The following is an 18,212-nucleotide window of genomic DNA, read 5'->3' as shown; positions in this document are numbered from 1 at the left end:
CAACCAAATTAAAAAAAAAAAGTTCATCCTCATATGAATCAAAGTTACAAGAAGTGAGATACTTTTTTTTGTCTCTCAAAATGAAAGGTCAAAAAATCATAATAATGGGGGCATCCGGCTGGCTCACTCAGTAGAGCATAGGACTCATGATCTTGGGGTTATAAATTCAAGCCCCACATTGGATGTAGAAATGACCTAAAGGGGCGCCTGGGTGGCTCAGTTGGTTAAGCGACTGCCTTCGGCTCAGGTCATGATCCTGGAGTCCCGGGATCGAGTCCCGCATCGGGCTCGCTGCTCAGCGGGGAGCCTGCTTCTCTCTGACCCTCCCCACTCTCATGTGCTCTCTCTCTCTCATTCTCTCTGTCTCAAATAAATAAAATCTTAAAAAAAAAAAAAATGACCTAAAAATAAAATATTTTAAAAATCATAATAATGTTGAAATGAAACAATTAGCTGGATGATCTATTAATGAGATTATGAACTATGCAGAAGTTTCAGGAAAGCAGAATTTACCAACATGTAGCAACTGGCCAAAAATGTTGATATCCACTTGCCCAGTAATTCTACTTCTAAGAATTGATTAATCCTGGGGAAATAAACGAAGACACACACACTGGAATAACACAGAAAAAAGGTTAGAGCATTATTTTTAATTGACAAAAAGCGGAATTAAGTGAAAAGCCCAACTTTGGGGGAACCATTAAATAAAATGTGGTACATTAAAACAAGAAAATTCTACAAAACCATTAAAACATATATACAAAGATTTCTTAAAGACTCATCATGTTACATGAAGGAGAAAACTTATGATATAGTATTAAATGGGAAAAATGAGAAGGATATTATATCTTGATCCAACATGATAAAAATGCATTGAAAGGGGCGCCTGGGTGGCTCAGTCGTTAAGCGTCTGCCTTCGGCTCAGGTCATGATCCCAGGGTCCTGGGATCGAGCCCCGCATCAGGCTCCCTGCTCTGCGGGAAGCCTGCTTCTCCCTCTCCCACTCCCCCTGCTTGTGTTCCCTCTCTCGCTGTGTCTCTCTCTGTCAAAATAAATAAATAAAAAATCTTTAAAAAAAAAAAATGCATTGAAAAAGGCTAAAATGTTAATAGTATTTTTCACTGAGTAGAGAGATCACAGATGATCTTTATTTTCTAATTTGTACTTTACTGCATTTCCAAAAGTCACATACTATTTTTATAAAAATAATAATAATAATAAAGTACTCCTGCATAATCACACCAGTTTCTTCTCTAGGTTGAAGACATAAATTAAGAGTTGTACTAGAAGAGGGGCACCTGGGTGGCTCAGCCAGTTAAAGCATCTGACTCTTTTTTTTAAAAAAAAGATTTTATTGATTTAGTTAGAGGGAGAGAGAGACAGAATGAGAGGGGAGAGGGTCAGAGGGAGAAGTAGCCTCCCCACTGAGCAGGGAATCTGACGTGGGACTCCATCCCAGGACTCTGGGATCGTGACCTGAGCCTAAGGCAGTCGCTTAACCAACTGAACCACCCAAGCGCCCTAAAGCATCTGACTCTTGGTTTCAGCTCAGGTCATGATCTCAGGGTTGTGGGATGGAGCCCTGAGTCCGGCTCCACACTCAGGATGGAGTTTGCTTGTCCCTCTCCCTCTGCTCCACCTCCCCCACTCACGTACTCGTGTGCTCGCTCTCTCTCTCAAATAAATAAATAAAAGCTTAAAAAAAAAGTACTAGAAGAATTAAAACAACTTAAAAATGCCATTAGACCAATCTATTTTCTTATCAATTAAAAATTGCTGCAGCAAATGAAGCTACTCATTAGGACAGCCTTTCAAAGTGCTTCTAAAACACTTACAGAATGAGATAGAGACCTAACTAAGGGATGGACAGCAAACAGGAAGATTTTTACAACATAAAACAAAGAGAAGAATATATCCAATGTTTAATTCAAATCCTTCAAATATAAAGAGATGTCCCATATACCCCAGAGACAGTCTGGTATAGATTCTAGATATAAGAATAAAAGATCAAATGATCATATCAGGGGTTTCAAGACATAACTGTAGAAGAAGTCAGAAGAGTTAATTAAAGGGGTGCCTAGGTGGCTCAATCAGTTAACCAGGGTCCTGAGATCGAGCCCCACATCCAGCTCCCCACTCAGAGGGGAGTCTGCTTCTCCCTCTCCCTGTCCTCCACACTCCCCTCACCCTACTCGTGCTCTCTCTCTCTTGCTCTTTCTCTCAAGTAAATAAATAAAATCTTAAAAAAAAAAAAAAAGAAGAGTTAATTTAAAAAGGCAGATAAGTTTTTGTTTGTTTGTTTGTTTGTTTGTTTTTTTAAGCAGGCACCACTGGGCTTTCCCCTTTGACTGCTCATTTCTGTTAATTTTGTAATTTTATCTGTAAAACATGAGGTATGTAAAAAGACCAAAATTGTTACATTTCCTCAAACCACCTCCCCCCCAAAGCAACTATGACAACAGAAAATACGATAGAATAAAATCAACAAGGAGATAAATTTTTTTTTATGTATGAACTATAGCATTTATACATAAAGAAATGTCATTATTAAGAGAACACAATTTTGCACTGAACAGCACCCACTTCGTTCGTCCTCTTGTCACTACTCTGATTTCCATTTTCTCCACACAGTCCAGGAACTTCAGGAAAATGACCTCAGAAACCACTCCAGGTGCAAGCATGGCTGGCCTAAAGATCATCTCATCACCTTATTAGTGACCGGTTCAGAAATCCAGATGTAAGCCAAGGGGCATCTCATTGCCCTGCCTCCATGAAAATTGGCTCAGGGATGGGCACTAACCCAATGGAGGCCAATAAGAACAAGGGAAAGTTTGCTCAGGGCTTCTGAAAAAGAAGTTTCCTTGCTCTGCAAGAGGGAACCATTGGAACTGACCTGTTTTATCCTCTGGATGTTGTGTTGGGCACACCAGAGGCCCCAAAGCGCCACTGACCTCTAGCACTGATGAGGCCAACTCACAGAGCAGGGCAAGGTAAGAGAATACAGGAGCACAGCCAAAGCCCCCTAATGTCAGCACACCTACCCACACTTAGGACTGGACTTCCTTCAGATACATAACCCAAGTTATCTCCTTTCTTAAGGCAGAATGTGTTGGAATTTCTGCTGCTGGCAGCCAAAGTCATCCTAATTGATTTATACATCAAAGGCTCTTTTGGAATTTCAAAATCACAGATGGGAATAAAGCATTGGGTCTTAAGCTATAAAAATGCTAGAGAGAAGGACAAAAGGTTTTTTTTATACATATATGTATACCTATGAGAAAAACAGGTAATTGATTATGTAATAGACAGGAAGTGGCAAGAAACTGCTGAATATTTGCTCCACTAACCTATCATCTACTGGGTCTGTGATTTAGCCAGCCTTATGGTGCATGGAGAAACATACTGATTCAACCCCTCCATCTATGTTATCACTGGCTAAGCTTTACAAAGCTACATTCACGAACAGAGATTCTGACCCAAACTTAAAGAGTCAAGCAGAGTACTTTTTATGTGAGTTCTATCCATGAAACTAGAGAAAAATTTTCTCTGCACAATTATTTGTATAAGAAACCGAGAGAAAGGCCAGCAAAACCTTGGCTTTTACAAATTGAATACCATGAGATATTTCTAAATGTAATACTTACGAAATATGATTAGTCAACAGCATATTTTAGCAAATTAGAGAAATCCCTAAAGATCTGTTTAAAGAAAAAAACTAAAAACAAGCTTTTACCTAATTATCAAAGGACACATTTATAAAAAGTTTTAAGGATTATCTTAATAATTCACCTCTCATAGCTGCAAAATTCTGTATAAATAAAAATCAAAATTAGTCAAGATTTTACCATGGCTCCATAAGCAATGGGAATTCTTAAAAAAACAAAACAGTCTATCATATTTAAATAGTAACACAAACGTACACTATTCTTTTTTTTAAAGATTTTATTTATTTATTTGTCAGAGATAGAGAGCACAAGCAGGGGGGAGCGGCAGGCAGAGGGAGAAGCAGGCTCCCCACTGAGCAAGGAGCCCAATGTGGGACTCAATCCCAGGACCCTGGGATCATGACCTGAGCCAAAGGCAGAAACTTAACTGACTGCTACACAAGTGTCCCAGAAACATATAATATTCTTATATAAATTATAACATTCTTTGTGTTCCCTCCAACACATTTAGATGTACCTTTGCTACCAAAATGCCTTAAAAATTGAAGCAGTAAATATTTTTTTTTGCTCTTTTTAAATTTTTTATTATGTTAATCACCATACATTACATCATTAGTTTTTGATGTAGTATTCCATGATTCATTGTTTGCATATAACACCCAGTGCTCCATGCAGTAAGCGCCCTCTTTAATACCCATCACCAGGCTAATCCATCCTCCCACCCCCCTCCCCTCTAGAACCCTCAGTTTGTTTTTCAGAGTCCATCGTCTCTCATGTTGAAGCAGTGAATATTTATTACACATTCTGATTTTACTAGTTTTATAAAATAATTAAAAGATTATTTTTAAAAATAGAAATAATACTGTTTATTTCCCAGGTTACTCAACTTAGGTCAGAATGAGATTAATTGACAAAAGAGGCTTAATGAAATGCATATCTTCAGAAAATTCAGTTTTTCAGGGACCGTCTTATACATTCCATACAGTTCTTGAGAAGGTCTTGACAAGTAATGTCAGATGGAGAGCCAATGCTGATTTTCCAGGCGATGGCAAAATCTCTCCAGTTTCGTGTCATATGCATATGGCCTTTTTGCATATCGGGGAAAAGAGCCCCTCCCAATTCTCCAGAGTCATGTAGAATTATCACAAGGGTCCTTTATAGGGTATATTCTACAGACCTTATTCTTCCTATTAAAAAAGTCAAGGGCTTAGTTGGTTCAGTATCCGAATCTTGATTTCGGCTCTGGTCATGAGACTGAGCCCCGAGTTGGGCTCCACGCTCAGTGAGGGATCTGCTTGAGATTCTCATTCCCTCTCCCTCTACCCGTCCCCCAGCTCATGCACCTGAGCGCATGCTCGTTCTCTCTCTCTCAAATAAATAAATAAAATCTTAAAAAAAAATAATAAGACTAGGCATCACCAATGACAGAAAAGAGAATGATGCTAATGCTTTATATGTCAGGCCCTACACCGGATTTTTTTCTTCATCTATTCAATGAAACAACTCTATGAGATAAAAATTTTACCCCGTTTTCAGAGATGAGGAACCAGAGGTTCAGAGAGACCTATCAGCTAGCTATTAGGCAATGGAACTAGAATCTGAATCTACTCTATCTGGCTCTAAATCCAAGATCTGATCCCCAGTGAATAGATTAAACATAAGCAGATAAAATTACAAGGTGAGAAAAAGGAAAAGGCTATTAGCTGTTCACCAAAATCCATGTTTGTTTTGGGCTGAATTGTGTCCCCAGAAAATTCATATGTTGAAGCCTTAACCCCTAGTACCTTAAAATATGACCATATTTGGAGATATGGCTTTTAAGGAGGTGATTAAGTTAAAATGAGGCAATTAGGCTGGGCCCTAATCCAGTCTGATTGATAGACTTAAAATAAGAGAAAATGTGGATACAAAAAGAGACCAAGACCATGTGAGGACACAGCAAGAAGAGAACCATCTACAAGCCAAGGAGAGGACTCAGAAGAAACCAAACCTGCCTATACCTTGACCTGGGACCACCACCCTCCAGACTGTGAGAAAATAAACTTCTGTTGTTTAAGCTGGGATTTTGTTATGGCAGCCTTAGCAAACTAATCCAATGTTCTGTTATTCCTGGGCACAAGGCCAGGCAACAATTCCCAGCTTCCCTCACAAGTTTGGCCATGTGACTAAGTCTTAGCTAAAGAAATGTGAGCAGGAGTGGTATGTGCCATTTCTAGACATTCCATGCACATTCTTCTATGTCCCTATCCCTTCTGGCGGGCTGGAGGAGAGACCAGGCCTAGAGTGCCCTTCAGAGCCTCATAATGGCGAGGGGAACATTGTCCTACCTGAATCCCCAGAGGACCACGTGAAGGAGAGTTGTCCATCAATGTGTCAACCACCAATTACTGTTAACTGAGCAAGAAGTACATTTCCATAATGTCTGAGCTTTTGCGTTGCTTTCTTAGAGCAGCTAGACCACCTCAACACTGAGGCACAAGAAAGTATGGGGAAAGCGGAAAGAAGGAAAATACAGAAATGCATGTGGTGGGCCGCACTAGCCGCAAGCAGTAACTCCATCCATCCGGGGCTCTTCCCCAGAGATGGCCTCAGCCTCCCGATCCTTTTCAACTCAGGGACTGCCAGGGACAGGAACACAATGCTTCCAATCTTGCAACATACTTTTGGAGAAATAACAGACCAAACCAGAATATAATTCTGTGCCATAAATTTTCCTAGCAGAACATTTGTTAAATCTGGCCCAATAACTCACTAAGTGTGCTCAAACACACTCTCAGAAGTCATGTCTGATAAATGGTAATGGAACACTCCCCCATCTTGGCATCTTCCTCCTGATGACAAGTTGCCCTGTTTGTGCTGAAAGCTACCAAGAGGTGTGTAGACAGCCTGTGGTTACCAACCCTTGATGTTGCCAACATTTAAGTGTTTCTCTCTGTCCTTCAAAAGTCTCATAACAAATGAAACTTTGTAGAAGTAATATTACAAAATTCCATACAGCCATATGATACATTTAAGGGAGGGGAGGATGACCGACGAATTAGATCAGTCAATAAAACACAATAAATAATTCAAAAATAAAGTTAGAAATGACTGATCTATATAGTTCTGTACTGTAAGATCATCATGCTTACAGAGAAGGAAAACCAATCTTCTCTGAACAATAAACATTGACTTTAGGTAAAAACTCTGTTGAGGCATCAAAACAATATTATCTTTGTGGGGTTTCACAAATGGAGAGTATATCACTGTATCAGTTATTCTCTTGCCTGAAAGAACAAGTTTGAACATTACTGTGAAAAAAGTATTCTTGTGTGCCATATTTCTACTCTTTGGGATAGATAGATTTCAAAAAGACAAGTAATGTCAGATGGAGAGCCAATGCTGATTTTCCAGGCGATGGCAAAATCTCTCCAGTTTGGTGTCATATGCATATGGCCTTTTTGCATATCGGGGAAAAGAGCCCCTCCCAATTCTCCAGAGTCATGTAGAATTATCACAAGGGTCCTTTATAGGGTATATTCTACAGACCTTATCTAGTAGATAAAAGTACTGTTACCATAATCTGGATTGTACCTAAAAAGAGGTCCAAGTATATATGGCCTAAGATATTATAATTTATAATCAAACAATGAATATCTTCCTTCCTGACTGATAGACACTTTCTAACTCCTGGACAGACCTGCTACTACTTCCTAATTCTATCTCCTGAGAGGCCTAGGTAACCACCTCAAATTGCAAACTTGGCAAGTATCCTGGTTCTGAAAATTTAAGAAAGCTAGGTTCCCAGTCTTAAGTTAGCCTCTGCAGTGTTCCTATCCAACAGAGTGTTCGCTCTCTCATTCCTTGGACAGCACTGGAAAAATAAGAGACTGTAACAACGAAGACCTAAGGAAGGCACCCAGAATTATATGATGTCCTATGGTACAGACCTACCATGATAGAAAAAAGCCCAACACTTGTGCTGCATGCCTAAGGAGACAGGACCACTACCGGGCAGTAAGACCAGGAACTATGGGAATCCCAGGCACAGACAGTGCCGTGAATGCAGGAAGAAGAGTGTTTATGGCTGAGTAGGAGAAAGCAGAAACTATGGAGGAAGTGGTAACTGGGTTAAGCAGGATTTCAAAAGGCAAGGAAGGGCAGGGATAGCATTCCAAAGAGAAGGAACTGTATGTGCAAAGGCCTGACAGTCCTTGGCCTATCTGAAAAGATAATAGCAGCCAGCATGACTGAAATCAGGCCCAGAGAGTAAGAAATCAGTTTAACATGAGCCCAAAGGCTAAATCAGAACTAGAAACTAAAAGGCAACCAATACCTCACCAAGGAGCCTAAACTTTATAGCATGGCATATGGGGATTGTGACCCAAGCCTAATCACTTTAGGTGACTCTATCCAATGACGCTGGGAACCCCAGCAGTCCAAGTCACTGCCATCATTGCTAAACAAAACCCCAGGCTCCCCAGGAGCTATGGTTCAACTACAAAATAAGGGCAAGACCTGAGTGGGGGAAGGGGTGGGGCAGGAAAGCTGGAGGAGCCTATGAGGCTTACAAGTTTGTAGTGAAGCAGTCATCAGGAAGGTTTTAAATGGAGAAGCTTGTTTCTGTCAGAGTAGATTTAGCATGTGCATCACAATACTCCTGATTCTTCCTGGAATTTAGGTGAAATATGCCTAACACAGAGGCAGTGCTAAACCACTAGGATTCCTCCTCACCCCACCCCACCCCTCCCTAACTTACCGATCCAATTTTCAACCTGATTCAGTCTGTTCCTGATTAAATACTCCAAGTTTATGTAAAGTCTCCTTAAAAAGGTTCCAGAAAAATAGAGATGCTGAAAAATCTTGAGTTTCAAAAAATTTAGGAGAAAAGATTATGAGCACAGCCTGAACATGACCAGAGGGCAGGACTGCCTTACTTTTTAAATAATAGCCCCAAAGGGCAAAGAGCCAGACAGGAAAGTTGGGGAGTCTTCCCATGTGTGTAGAGCACCACAAAACAGGACTGTCAGCCCTGTCCTGAAGCTACCTACATTAAGTGACACTCTAGTCTTTAGCCCTTCACCCACCCCAATCCAGGGAGTCCAGATGACAGCACAAGTATGTGATACAAAATACCAGCAAAATAATTAGCAAACTCCAGGAATATTTCATTCCACGTACAATCTACATAAATACAATGTTATTGTTCTTTCAAGCCCAAGGACTGAGTGCAGCTTGGAGGAACAAAAATTTGCCAACTCCATAAGATTGCTACCCAAAGCTAGCTAACTGCCCATGTCCCCCTCTCGGTGTCCTTATCCCCATCCGGTCTTCCGTGCAGCCTTCCCAGCACCTGTGTCCCAGCAAGTGAGCTTGGACAACTTCTGACATTTGATTTAATCCCCTTTGGAACCACTCAAGGAAAACTTGAGAAGCTTCTGTTCCAAGGAGCTCAACACACCACCAGGTGACGCAGGCAAAGGCTCAGGACATAAACCAGTCAAGGTACAATGCTGAGGACAGTTTTTCAAAGGGCATTTGTGCCTTTATAGAATCTTTTCATCTTTTTGTTTAAATGCTCACACTTTCAGGTCTCAGTCCCCCAGGGATATGTAAGATCTTTAGAAAGATCACCTTCTTCCTTATAATATTCTCATTAACTTCTCCTTTTTTTTTGGTTTTCAAAAAAAAGTAATGGAAAGACCAGCCCTCTGAGTGCCTCCTCTGGGCCAGTCCACTGGTCAGGGACTTCCTCTAACTTGTACATGCTCTGAACAGATCACAGCTTCAGAAAAGACAGAAAACAGGAGAGGCTCAGTGGAATAGATTAACAAAATGTCTTTAACAAATCCTCTTTAAGACTATTACACAATTTGACCTTTTACTAAAGTACACTTACCATAAAGCCCTGATTTAGATTTTTTATTTATTTATTTATTTATTTGAGAGAGAGAGAATGAGACACAGAGAGCATGAGAGGGAGGAGGATCAGAGGGAGAAGCAGACTCCCCGCCGAGCAGGGAGCCCGATGCGGGACTCGATCCCGGGACTCCAGGATCATGACTTGAGCCGAAGGCAGTCGCTTAACCAACTGAGCCACCCAGGCGCCCCATAAAGCCCTGATTTAAAAAATAAGATATTATTGGGGGGAGTAGGCCCTAAAAGTCAGTATGTATTTTATATAAGATGTCTTGAGCTGTACCACTTACTTTAGGCTTTTTCATCAAATAATAATTCTATATACTACGGCCAAATTATCCTATGTCCAGTAAGAGCATGACCTGACTAAAACTAGCTTCCCCTCCAGATCATTTACTCCATGAAGAAATGTTTTAGCACCCTCTACTGGCCACTTGTTATATCTAGTCAGCTCATAACCTCTCCCCAAGGTGCAGCTAACTTCCGAAGTTGGTGGTGGCTCCAGCAAAGGCCACCCCATCTCTCCTTCAAACCCACCTGTGCAACAGCTGGGCCACAAACCACTGCCATGAAAGGAAAGGACAAAATCCTTAAGTGCTCTCCTGCCACTGCTTATTCATGAGTCCTATCAGAGCTGGCAGATTTCACCAACACCACGAGTCCCTGGCTTGCCTGATCCGCATCTACCTCCAGTAACCGACCCTGCCTCATTTCTACACTCACAGATTCTTCTATGGGCTAAGCCTATATCACCAGCCCATCCCGTCTGCTTCATCTCGCCAGCTCTGGTGGGATGTGGGTGTCTGGAGAAACCAGCTCACCTATCTGGTATCACCCAGGTAAAGAGAGGACAGAAAGAAGAGCTTGGGGGACATATTTTCCCCCAAGCTCATAGATGTGATGTCAATCAACTTCCTGCCCTTGCACGTAGATTATTCAGACAGGGGGCTGGGGGAAGATGCCAGAAGAGAACTCCTCTCCCATGACCTCATGACAAAGCAACTTTTATTTTCCACTGTCCCCTAGAGAAAGCAAGGCTCCTTTAGTAGGATCTAACATAAGCAACCATTAACCCTGTAAGCTCTCATTATCTGACCCACTTCCTTTCAGAAAGGAAAATAGTAGAGTCAGCATGGTATTCACTATTCAATAACAGAAGGGAAGGGAGAAGAGGAGGGGTTAAGAATATAAAAGGTGGAGGGTTTCTTCACTCCCAAATCTTGCTAGATCAAGCTACTGTTTACTGATTAATAAGTGCTTACTGGTTTGGCATCAATCATCTATTGAGTGAAAAATCTTTTTAAAAGAGGATGTGGTAAAGGACTGAAAAGTAATTCCTGCCATCAAAGAGCTTGCAATTTGGTTGCAAAGACCAAACATGCTAAAGGAAATCATTAAAAAAGTGATAAAGTGTCATATCCTTTAGTAAAAAACATATACCAGAAATTCCACAAATACACACACACACACACACACCAAGTCCCCTTCTCTTTCTCTCTCATGTATGGAAAAATGATTAAAATATTAATAATGGTCATCTCTGCGGCAATTGCAAGTCTGTACTTTTTTTCTTCATATTTTTCAGTACTGTTTGAATGACCTACAATAAGAACGTAGTATCTTCACAAAAAGAACAGAAATAAATTAAACACCAATTTATCAATGACATAAACAAAGGAAATTGCTTACGAATATAATATGGTATATAGAATATGATCTATGAACACAGTTACATAAAACTATATGGAAAAAAGACTGGAAGAAAATAGATCCTACTATTAATGATCATTTTTATCTAGGGGCTACCGTGATTTTTGTCCTTTCTGCCTTTCATGTGCTTTCTTACTTTCTAGAAAATAAATCAATCTTTACTTAAAGAAATTCAAATGTTAAACAACTTTCACTCTCATTCTAAAATATCATTAGTCAAAGTGCTTGACTGATAAGCGTGGCTTAAGGACATACCTGGAATAAGTGCTGTGCTGATGAGGATATCCACCTCCTTGCACTGTTGAGCAAAGAGTTTCATTTCAGCTTCGATGAACTCTTTGGACATCTCTTTTGCATATCCTCCTTGTCCTTCACCAGATTCCTTCAAGTCCACCTCCAAGGGCTCAGCACCAAGAGACTTGAACTGCTCCAAAGCTGCAGCTCTGGTAATGATTGAAGGGAAAGCAGTGGTTATTTTAGGCCCTTAATAGAAATCAGGATCATCTTTTACATAGATATTTTTGGGGGTTTGGGGGTTTTTTTTAAGTTTTTATTTAAATTCCAGTTAGTTAACATACCATGTAATATTAGTTTCAGATGTACAATATAGTGAAGCAACACTTCCATACAACACCTGGTGCTCATCACAGCAGGTGCACTCCTTAATCCCCAACATCTGTTTCACCCATTTCCCAACCCCCCACATCCCTTCTGGTAACCAATTCACTCTCTATAGTTAAAAGTCTGTTACTTGGTTTGCCTCTCTTTTTTTTTCCCTTTGCTTGTTTGTTTTGTTTCTTAAATTCCACATATGAGTGAAATCATATGGTATTTGTCTTTCTCTGACTTGTATCACTTAGCATTACACTCTCTAGCTCTATCCATGTCGTTGCAAATGGCAAGATTTCATGCTTTTTTATGGCTGAACAATATTCCATTGTATACATATATATACCACATCCATTCGTTTATCCATTCGTTAGTCAATGGGCACTTGGGTTGCTTCCATAATTTGGCTATTGTAGATAATGTCGCTATAAACATTGGGGTGGATGTATCCCTTTGATATGGTATTTTTGAAAAAAAAAGAATTAGTATTTTTGTATTCTCTGGGTAAATACTTAGTAGTGCAATTGCTAGATTGTAGGGTAGTTCTATTTTCAACCTTTTGAGGAACCGCCATACTGCTCTCCAGAGTGGCTGCACCAGTTTGCATTCCCACCAACAGTGCAAGAGGGTTTCTCTTTCTCCACATCTTCACCAACACCTATTGTTTCTTGTGTTGTTGATTTTAGCCCTTCTGACAGGGTGTGAGGTGATATCTCATTGTAGTTTTGATTTGCATTTCCCTCATGATCAGTGCTGTTGAGCATCTATTCATGTGTCTGTTGGCCATCTGTGTGTCTTCTTTGGAAAAATGTCTATTAATGTCTTCTGCCCATTTTTTAATTGGATTGTTTGTTTTTTGGGTGTTGAGTTTTAAGAAGAGCAAACTGTATACATGCAAAACTGGAGATTTTCTTTTGATATCTCTGACTGGACCATTTCAGTTATTTCCAAAAGTATGTGCCACTTCTATGAAAATTTTTTTTCTGAAAGAATAATTATTATAGGGAATTCCAACTTCTACCTACTTCAGTTACAAAGGGAATTTCACTACTGATAACTCCAACAATCAATTCGTTTCTTGGGGCCCCACTGTCAATGATGATGTGAATTCTGACCTACATTAAGACTTGACCTCAGGGGCGCCTGGGTGGCTCAGTTGTTAAGCATCTGCCTTTGGCTCAGGTCCTGATCTCAGGGTGCTGGGATCGAGCCCCGCATCGGGCTCCCTGCTCCGCAGGAAGCCTGCTTCTCCCTTTCCCACTCGCCCTGCTTGTGTTCCCTCTCTCGAGGTATCTCTGTCAAATTAATAAATAAAATCTTTAAAAAAAAAAAAAAAAGACTTGACCTCATTCAAATCACTCAGGTTGAGGTTTTCATTTGTAAATGTTCTGACTTCTGGGGACTTCTCTCACGACTCTTTGAAGTATTTTAACAAAGTGATTTTTGTCCTGAGTCCTCATTAAATTGTGTTTGAAAAAAGCAACCTACAAAAGGTATAAAGAGCCAACAAATTTAAATTATGTAAAAATACATTCAGTTTGAAAAAAATAAACACTAGGGGTGCCTGGGTGGCTCAGGTCATGATCTCCAGGTCCTGGGATTGAGCTCACATCAGGCTCCCTGCTCAGCAGGAAGTCTGCTTCTCCCTCTGCTGCTCCCCCTGCTTGTGCTCTCTTTCTCTCTCTCTCTCTCTCAGTGAATAAATAAAAAATCTTACAAAAATAAATAAATAAACACTAGCCATGCACCGTGTACTGGTTGGAAAACCAGAGCCAACAAAGATCTCAGCTCTGTGGTGGATGGTGTGCTTAACTTGCCAACATCCATCCCACTACAGTGAGTCCCAAACTTCCCTGATGACGATTACTTCAGGTGCTTGTTAAAACTTCAAATTCACAGGCCCCTTCGCAGCGGCCAGCAGAGAGGCCAGAAGCTTATTTTAGGCAAGAGTGGCAGGTAATTCTGGCCATCGGGGAAGTTGGGGAAACTGTGGTCTTCTCCTACCAGTCCCGAGCATCCGTCACGGTCAGAGAGTTGACACAAAGGTTAGGACAGGATTGAGCAAGAGGTCCTCACCCTTTCTGCTGGCTTGAGGAAGGAAATTTCTGGCCCAGATTGCCTGCAGAGGCCAACTTGTGACTCAGGGGAATGAGCCAAAGCTGAAGACAACAGAAAGGACAGAAAGAACCTGGTCCTAGAGAGCACCAGTGAGTGCACTGCTAACGTGAGTGTGAAAAAGGGAGCCCTTCCCATGAGTTTCCATTTAGCAGAGCTAAAACATTTTCTCAGAGTTTAAGCCAGTTTGAGTTGTTTTCTATTCCTTACAGCCAACGGATACTGCTATTTACAAAGTTTTAGAAATGTGTACTTTTTTTTTTTTTTAAGATTTTATTTATTTATCAGAGAGAGAGAGACAGAGGCAGGCAGAGGGAGAAGCAGGCTCGTTTGTGGGACTCGATCCCAGGACCCTGGGATCATGACCTGAGCCGAAGGCAGAGGCTTAACCAACTGAGCCACCCAGGCATCCCGAAATGTGTACTATTTTTAAAGAAATAAGGTAACTTTAAAATGAGATAACTTTAAAATGACATAAAAAATAAATAAAATAAAATGATGTGTGTGTGTGTGTGTGTGTGAGTGGTCACAATTTTGATCAAAAGGTATCTACATAAATATCCATAAGAAATGATGCCAAAAAATCATTAGCAATTATATCTAGCTGGGAGAATTATAAAAGGTATTTTTAGTTTCTTCCTTAAAGTTTCTCTGTATTTTTCAATAATGACCATACATAATCGGAACCATAAATGCTATTTTGGAATCTTTGCCTTCAAAATAATTATCATTTAAAACTATTATAATGTATCAAAATGTAAGACCTGAATATTTTTTACCTCAAAATTCCACTTCTAGGAATTTATCCTAAGAAAATAATGAAATCTCTCCAAATACATATGTTCTTACATAGACAATATATGCAGCATTGTTTATATACAGTAAAAATGTCCATTTATAGAGGACTAATTAAATAGGTCACTGAACTTCCACACAGCAGAATCCTGTGCAGCCATTAAGTGTATTTGTAAGTAAGTAAAGATCTTCACGATCTACTGTTAAGTAAAAAAAGGCCAGTTAAATAATACTATTAGTAAAATTATCTTTTTAATTAACGTGTAGAAAAGGGAACATATACTAAGATGTTAATAGTTCTCTCCAGGGAATAGGTTATTTTATTTTCACTTTTTGTACTTTTTTATATTTTTCTGAATTGGGGGAATAAGCATGTGTTATATTTATGATAAGAAACTGGGGCGCCTGGGTGGCTCAGTCGTTAAGTGTCTGCCTTCAGCTCAGGTCATGGTCCCAGGGTCCTGGGATCGAGTCCCACATCGGGCTCCCTGCTTGGCGGGAAGCCTGCTTCTCCCTCTCCCTCTGCCCCTGTTTGTGTTCCCTCTCTCGCTGTGTCTCTCTCTCTCTGTCAAATAAATAAATAAAATCTTTAAAAAAAAATAAAAGAAAAAATAAAAAAAAAAGAAACTGAATGTTATAAAATTGGTTATATCTCTTTATATGTAAAGTAGGGCTAATTATCCCTACATCATAGAGTTTTGTAAAGAACAAAGAAAGCGTAGAGCATAATGCCTGGAAGAGAGTAAGCATTAGTACAGGTGTCCGAAGAAAACTACAGCTCCTGACCTGCCAATTGTTTTTGTAAATAAAGCTTTATTGGAACACACGCACATACACACACACACACACAAAGAAAGATTAAAAAAAGTAAAGCTATTATATTTCTAAACTTCTCAATACAGGCATTCGGTAGGATGCTCACTGTTGTTACAAGGGGACTCTCTTAGCTATTGTTTGAAAAAATTTAAAAATCACACCCCTTTAATATCACTGGGCAATGAGTTGTCCTTAAGTTTTTAGGATATTTATCTGGAAATATATATTATTCAGTCTTCCAACAAGAATTTATAATTAAGTGTGTTTTCTAATACATTTGGATTTCATATTTATATATGATACCAATCCCTAGTCTCAAAATAGTGAATAATGAGCTATAATTCTTAGAAAAGTATTATGTCCGTTCAGGCACATCTTTCTTCATTGCATACTTGAGCTATCCTAATAAATGGTAAATGGAGTTAAGCAACAGCCATCCTCAAGCTCTCAGCTGTGTGCACAATCTAAACCAATGACATCAAAATACCTAATAAATTCTCAATAGCTGACCCAACACCAAGTTTCAAATCATCTCTAAGTCAAGTATACACATTTCCATTTTAATGCCACTTACTGTCACTACAGTGAAAACTTGCACAACCTCCTCTCTCTGGGTTTGGCTGTCTTCAAAGACTTCACATCAACAAACATTAAAAATTAAAAGACAGCACTACTGACAAGCTTGACTCTGGCTATCCTTGTCTTACATCCTGGTTACTTCAAAAATGTCTTTTCTCGTGTCAGCAGGACAGCTTTCTATCAGTACATCACTTCTCTAAACTCCAGGTAAGCCCTGGAAACCATGTTCTATGGAACATTCCTTACTCCAGAAACAAACACTCTTTCCAACTTTGAATAATGCAAATTTTTTTGGATCATTCTATATTCAAGATTAGCCGGGGTATCATTCCTCTACTGGTCTCAGCTGATAATAACTACATGTTTCAACCTCGAAATAGTATTCATACACATAAATGATAGCCATTCTCAATAAGCACTTAATAAAATCCACTATCTAATATCTTCTGAAATGAAGAACAATTTTAATCAAACTTTTCTTTAAAGGAGTCTAGAAAACGTTGATATGTCTGCTTTAAAGTATTATACTATGAACATAATTGACTACTTTCACCTAGGGGCTCTACTATTGCCCAACAGCTTTATCTGCTTCCAACCATACAATGCAGAGTATACCCCTCACCTCTCTGCCCCCTGTCTGTTCTCCAAATATCCCCAATCCTGACTTTTTTTGAAGTAAACTCTTCGCCCAATGTGGAACTCAAACTAACGAGCCCAAGATCAAGAGTCCCATGCTCTACCAACTGAGCCAGCCAGGTGCCCCCAAAATATCTCCTATACTACTTCCTTTCTTCAAACTCAGAGACACATTGGTTCACGTCCTACCTGATTTGTAAATGCATTCTGAACAGAAATAGGACATGGTAGAGCAACATACTACAAACTCGGGCTAGGATTAACCCTGGTCCCACTGCTAATCCACATGAAGAAACAGAATTGAATGCAAGTTGTTCATTTTCAATTCCTCTGCTTTTAAATTATTTCTGCTGTACTGAGTCTAGGCCCTTAAAATTTTTTCCCCACTAGATAATATTTTTCCACTTTGAGTTACCTTTGAAAAAGTAGAAATAAAAAGTGGAAAGAGCTTACAAAGCAGTTTTTGATGTCCAACTTCCATTTATAAATTCTAAAGAAAACATAATATCCACCTGAAACAAAATGTTTTTACCTTAACAGCAATCACTAGTGAAGTACTTACCTGGTGTCAAATCCTCGAACAATTGCGCCCATCGACTTGGCTGCACCTGCAGAAGCCAGCCCAGCAACACCACCACCAACTATCAGAATCTAGGGGAAAAGGCAGAACAGTGTGTTTTAAATAAAGTTCATTATCAACTGATTATGAAAAACCATCAGCTAAGAACTGTCAGCGACTGGTACACAGGGTGCCACACAGTTAATTCAATAAGACACCAGATGTGCTGGTGGTGAAAGCCCTTGGTAAATACACTGAGTGGAGAGGCGACACTTTCACAGAACCACCGTTTTTACAAATTTATCAAACACTTGCTGGCAAAGGCCCACAACCTTCACTAAAAACAGCCAGACAACCAGCATCTCTGTGTGGAAGCCACATACAGCCCGATGAGCACTACATATGTTAAAGATTACCAGGTCTTTTCCTGTGTATAAAAGTTACGCGTACTGAAATAAATTCCCGGTGTAGCATTCTAGCTAGCTCTCCCCGCTCAGATGTGAAGCTTTCTCTATGTTCATAAAATGTCAAAATAAGTTTCAAAGATGGGTACAACTTTGGTGAAATATCCACTCTACCCTGTATTTTGAGCTCAAATGCTTCTGAAAGAACAGCAGGTGACCAACTATGTAATTTTGAACCAATATGAATGAACTGCACCACAGCAATACAATGAATCTCCCTAACCATGGAAGGGTCAGAGCCGAGAAAACCAAAGAATTCCTCAGAAACAAGAGTCTCCCCCGCCTTCCAAGAAACACAGTAAGAGCAGTGTTGTCTCTAGTCTGGAATGGGCCTTCCAGATAAAAAGTCCTATTATACTTCCCAGT

General features: G+C 39.9%; 1 protein-coding gene, 1 long non-coding RNA gene and 1 pseudogene across 5 annotated transcripts in view; 1 reads left to right on the top strand and 2 right to left on the bottom strand.

Annotated features, from left to right (window-relative positions):
- Positions 1 to 18,212, bottom strand: part of NNT (nicotinamide nucleotide transhydrogenase) — an 89,823-nt gene that overhangs the window by 49,259 nt on the left and 22,352 nt on the right. For all 3 annotated transcript variants that reach the window (XM_081826084.1, XM_081826083.1, XM_081826085.1), the window contains exons 6-7: positions 17,386 to 17,474; positions 11,529 to 11,716 (exon numbers count right to left, since the gene is read on the bottom strand). In XM_081826084.1, coding sequence (XP_081682210.1) covers positions 11,529 to 11,716; positions 17,386 to 17,474 — 277 coding nt within the window. The remainder of the gene's footprint in view (positions 1 to 11,528; positions 11,717 to 17,385; positions 17,475 to 18,212) is intronic.
- Positions 1 to 18,212, top strand: part of LOC102725870 (glyceraldehyde-3-phosphate dehydrogenase pseudogene) — a 271,823-nt pseudogene that overhangs the window by 232,632 nt on the left and 20,979 nt on the right. The gene's annotated exons all lie outside the window — the stretch shown is intronic.
- Positions 81 to 7,018, bottom strand: LOC145722573 (uncharacterized). The gene is made up of 2 exons (XR_014146916.1): positions 402 to 7,018; positions 81 to 195 (listed from the first exon to the last, which is right to left on the bottom strand). It is a non-coding gene; the product is annotated as an uncharacterized LOC145722573 (long non-coding RNA).

Source organism: Leptonychotes weddellii, chromosome 7 (assembly GCF_054177405.1).
Source record: "Leptonychotes weddellii isolate Sample4059 chromosome 7, ASM5417740v2, whole genome shotgun sequence".
NCBI classification, from domain to species: Eukaryota; Metazoa; Chordata; class Mammalia; order Carnivora; family Phocidae; genus Leptonychotes; species Leptonychotes weddellii.
Note: the sequence above shows the minus strand (reverse complement) of the source record. Positions and strands in the feature narration are given on the sequence as shown.